Source organism: Primulina huaijiensis, chromosome 9 (assembly GCF_012295235.1).
Source record: "Primulina huaijiensis isolate GDHJ02 chromosome 9, ASM1229523v2, whole genome shotgun sequence".
NCBI classification, from domain to species: domain Eukaryota; kingdom Viridiplantae; phylum Streptophyta; class Magnoliopsida; order Lamiales; family Gesneriaceae; genus Primulina; species Primulina huaijiensis.
The window spans coordinates 22,759,298-22,764,164 of NC_133314.1; the positions used below are offsets into that span (position 1 = coordinate 22,759,298).

General features: G+C 37.5%; 1 protein-coding gene across 1 annotated transcript; it reads right to left on the reverse strand.

Moving 5' to 3' along the window:
- Positions 1–726: 726 nt before the first annotated feature.
- Positions 727–4,127, reverse strand: LOC140984809 (uncharacterized). Its single transcript, XM_073452444.1, has 5 exons — positions 3,879–4,127; positions 2,180–3,518; positions 1,710–1,979; positions 1,238–1,393; positions 727–1,068 (listed from the first exon to the last, which is right to left on the reverse strand). The coding sequence occupies exons 1-5, from the start codon at positions 3,884–3,886 to the stop codon at positions 949–951; spliced, it is 1,893 nt and encodes a 630-aa protein (XP_073308545.1). The 5' UTR covers positions 3,887–4,127; the 3' UTR covers positions 727–948.
- Positions 4,128–4,867: the final 740 nt, after the last annotated feature.

Consider the following 4,867-nt stretch of genomic DNA (forward strand, 5'->3'; position numbering starts at 1 on the left):
GTTTGTTTAGCTGTAAGACATCAATTTATAGGCCGTTTCATGTTTTATCCAGGAAACTGCACGAGGAAGCCAAAAGTGTAAGATGGCAAAAGCCAGAAATAGGCTGGACAAAACTAAATTTCGATGGATCATGCAGATACAAGACAGGGGAAGCCAGCATTGGAGGGATATTTAGAAACCATAATGCTGAATTTCTGCTTGGGTATGCAGAATGCATTGGACAATCCAACAGCACAATTGCCGAATTGGTTGCCATGCGGAAAGGCCTTGAGCATGTGCTTCAAAATCGCTGGGATTATGTACTGATAGAAGGAGATTCCAAGGGTATAATCGATGTAATATCTCGCAAGAGGGAAGCTAAATGCAAAGAAATGCAGATGCATGTCTGTTATATCCGATTGATGCTAGGAGAAATCAAGAATTATGATCTCGCTCATGTTTTCAGAGAGGGAAACATGGCCGCTGACAGATTTGCGCAAATGGGACATCGATTATTGAAGCCTCAGATTTGGCACGAACTTCCAAACGATGCTCTAGACGTTGTTAAGGATGATGCCAATGGGAAAATATATCATAGACTAAAATAAACCTATTAATATATAGCTTTCATGTATTTTGTACAAATTTTCCAATCTTTGTGTAACTTGTAATTAATGTTGTCAGACGATGTACTAAATGTTCTGATAACACAATCAAAATACGTAGCTGTGAACAAGAATCAGAACATTTGTGTAGAACCTGCTATGTTGTTTTTAATGATATAGTTCACATTTTCTCTCTGCCAAAATAAACAGGACAGGAGACCATAAAACACAGAAAAAACCTTCTAGTTCTACGAACCAGGCTTTGATGAAAATGAAATTTTACATGATGTAGATGCAGAACATACTATTAAATGAGTTCATTTACATTAACCAAAAAAACCGATAGGCAGTTGTTCAAAGCCATTCAAGGGGCCATGAGTCCTTCAATTGTGTAAGAAAGTGATTTCGCCCAGTCGGATTTAAGAAGCAGTGTTTGTAATGTATGCATCATATCATAATCTGGATCGAGCTTCCGCTGCCAGCCCTGTAAATAAAAATGATGGTTACCAATTATGATAGAACAAAGTGACCAAAAGAAACAAAGAATTCTCGACGAAAGTTAATAAACATCAAAGGTTGCATCTTCCTGGAGACTAGGAATAATTTTCCTTCCTTTAACTCTAATTATGAAAAAGAAAAATTAGCAAGAGTACCTCAAGGACCAGAATAGTGACCATTACAGCGCAAACATTGCCATCAACGTTGACTTTATGACGCCGGACTTGCTCAAGAACTTGTAGCATGCATTCAGCAGGATGAACCAGATCTCCTTCTCGGGTACCCCAAAAATCAAACGATTCCTTCACTTCCTGTCAAGTAACGTAATTGAAGAGCTTTACAAGATGAGAAAAATTAATTAAAATAGAGAAATGCTCTTTTATGTGGTTTGTTGGCAAGGTAAAACTGCCCCAGAAGGATCACATCTTCCACATTTTCTCACCCAATTGTGAATTGTAATTACTCTAATGACCCAGCATTATTTCTTTAGCTCCTTTTGTCCAGTGTCTACCAAGCTGGAACTAGCGTACCAAAAAGGCAAGGCACAGAATTGCAAGGGTGGTGCCCAAACTGTAAAGGCCGTGTCTAAGGTTCCGCATCTAACATCATTCAGTGTTCGAGATTTACCTGAATGAAGGCCTCAGGGTTTGGGCAGTTCTGTTTCTTTGATAATCTCAGAGTGCATTGTGCTGCAGTTCTGCCATCTCTACGAGCTACAGCTTTAAAGAACTCAAGTAAATTTGAGCGATCATAATTAGAAAGTTCCGCAGTCATTCCCACGTCAATGAATATGACATGAGGCTTGGTTTTGAACAGCTTTTTCCGGGAAGATTTGTTTCTAGCTACACGAACTAGGATGTTTCCAGGATGCATGTCGGCATGAACAAAGTTGTCTACCTGACAAAGCAAAGGGAAAAAATATCAGAAAATAGAAGTATAAGTAGCTAACCATAAATTGCGAACAATAAGAATATAATTAGTTTTCAAAGCCAAGGGAGGGGAGTTGGAAACAAAAGGAATAGTTGTTCAATTTGAATTACCAATATACAGTGCATGAGGACGATATTGGAAAGAAGGAAAAAGCGACATATTTTTACCAGAAGCATCTTAAGCAGAGCATGTGTTCCAATATGGGCAAGAGAACTTTTTAGTCGCTCATTCCCTTCAAGCTCATCGACAAAGTAAGAAACACTTTCTCCATCCTCAAAAGTTTCCACCAAAACAGCTGGATGTACTAAAGGATATACAGGTTTTGGGAAGGAAACATCCTTCCATCTACGAAAATTATAAATGAAGCGGCTCAAGTGAGAAGCTTCTCGAGAAAGATCAACCTGAGACATCATAAAAACTGCAAACTGCTGTATGCTTTCATCCAATCTCAACCAAGTCAGAGCAGGAATGAAGTTTGAGATTTTTGCCACTATATTAATTATTTCAAAATCCCGTTTTATAGATTCGCCAACTCCTGGATGTCTCACCTTTACTGCAACTAGCAATGGTTTCATCTGACGACCAGGATATCGAGACCGCAGAGAAGCCCTATGTACTTGAGCAATACTTCCAGAGGCCACAGGTTCTACCTCAAAATCATCGAAAATTTCAGAAATCTTACGGCCAAAAGCTTTCTCAATAGCCTTCTTTGTGTAGGCAAAACTATGTTCCGGGGCTTTTGTGTGAAGCTTTGACAATTCGCTGCACAAGTCTGTAGGAAAGAGATCTGGTCGTGTGGCAGCCCACTGGCCCCATTTTATGAATGCAGGTCCTGCACTTTCTAGAGTTTGATGAACAACCTGAAGCCACAATTCCCTGAATTGAGGTCCAAAACTATCCACAAATGGAGCCATGGCAATGCTCGGTGTAAACAGAACAACCAAAAATATAGCTCTTAATAACAACAAAAAGGCATGGAATATGGATGGGATCAATCTAGTCAAGAAGAGACGGCTGTCTTCTGCACGTATGTATAAAGTATTTCTCGGCCGAAAGACATTTTTGTCTTGAAGCGCTTGTGCCCATGCCACCTGTGTTCCACAGATTAGAGCAAATACACCAGGGACAGCCATGTAAGAATTGCTCAAGGCCAAGCTGACAGCCTGAGCCATCCTGTGTAAGGGGAGAAAATTCCAGCCACTAAGCGCACACACTTGTGCCAACCTCTTCCAAGCAACTCCGGCATGATGAGCTATAGTGTTACTCAATGGAAGAACTGAATGATGCCGAATATAACCATTACAGAAACCTTTTCCAATATCAAGTGCCGCGTTCCAAGCATGTCTTCTGCTGGGAAAAGAATACTGCAGGTAGAGTCTATATTGGAGAGAACAGTTGAAACCGGCTCTGTCAAAGGAACCATGTTTTGATTTTTCCCAATAGATGCTAACTCGGTTTATCGGTGAAGATTGTGACACTCTCCAGATGTTTCTACCAGTCAAGAATCTGCAACAGCTTTGAAGGTCAAAACCACACCGCTACTAAGACTGTTTGATAAAAAAAAAACCAACATTTTTTACAAACAAAACTGCCTGACTTTCATGTATTCAAAAAGTATCAACTCGTTACACATACTCAAAGCGACCAATTCCCATGTATTTTTTGCACTCAATAAAAGAATGCAAGAGCTAGATCATGCCATGCGTTGGTTAATTGAATAAAATACCTCCACATTAATTGCCGCAAACACATGATTTCCATCCAATTCTAAATACAAAGGAGGAAAAAAAAAAGAAAATGAAAAAGGCAACCCCTTTTTTAATTAGGTAAACCTCAGGAATATGAAGGAAAACAGAGAAAGCAGACCTTGACATGATGAAACTGGGCGTGAGACCAGGGCAGAGTCTAACGTGAGTAGATTGAGTACTATGTCGCCGACAAACATTTTGTAAAGAATAATGAAGATTCAACCATAAGCATCTATCACTTTTCACAGATTCAACATAATGAATAACACCGTCTAAACTCAACTTCTTCTGCAGCAAGAGATGAGGAGAAACATGGAGAAGGGAGGGTTCGGATCCAATTCAATTTCATTTTGGGCTTTTCATCTTTCATAACTGCATTTGTTTACCCTTTTCGTCTTTGATAGTCAAGAATCTTGCCTCAAAAGAAACCATCGTCTATTATATTTCAAATCACATTTTATACATATTACAAATAAGTTTAAATTAAAAATATTACATATAATTCAATCAAATAATAATTATTATATTGCTCAAATTATTATATAATATATAAATATTGATATTATCATCCATGAAAAAGTTACTTTTTCATGCTAAAATTTTTCATGTTAAGAATATTATTTTTTATTAAAGATTCGTGAAACCATCGTAGTATGTCCACGTGAGCTTTAGTTTGGGCGAGCTCTTCTATCTTTATTTTTTTTTACATTGAAATTTTAGTTCAAATTGTACTGAGCTCACATAACGCAACTAAAGAAAAAAAAGACAAAACCTAGAAAAATTAAATTTTTTTGTATATTTATCACATAACACAAGTATATAAAAAAGGTGAAGACTTGAAAATTAAGATTTTAGCTCCAAAAATTTAATCGATGTGGAATTAATGGATATGTATTATTTTGTACTTTTGTTAAGAACATTTTTAACCTTCTTAATATCAAATTTCTGACACCACCAATCAACGTATGCATTTTGGAACTAGTATATTATTATATGATTGTGTTATTAACAACTAAATGTTTCCTTGTATTAATTAAGGCAAAAGTTTGTGTGAGACGCTCTCACGGGTCGTATTTTGTAAGACGGATCTCTTATTTGAGTCATCCA

Bases quoted from the DNA above. Each gene is read 5' to 3' on its own strand.
- LOC140984809 (XM_073452444.1), bottom strand. The intron at 1,980-2,179 runs GTAAAAATATGT...TTGCTTTGTCAG, and splicing joins CTCTGCTTAAGATGCTTCTG to GTAGACAACTTTGTTCATGC. The intron at 1,394-1,709 runs GTAAATCTCGAA...GTTACTTGACAG, and splicing joins ACCCTGAGGCCTTCATTCAG to GAAGTGAAGGAATCGTTTGA.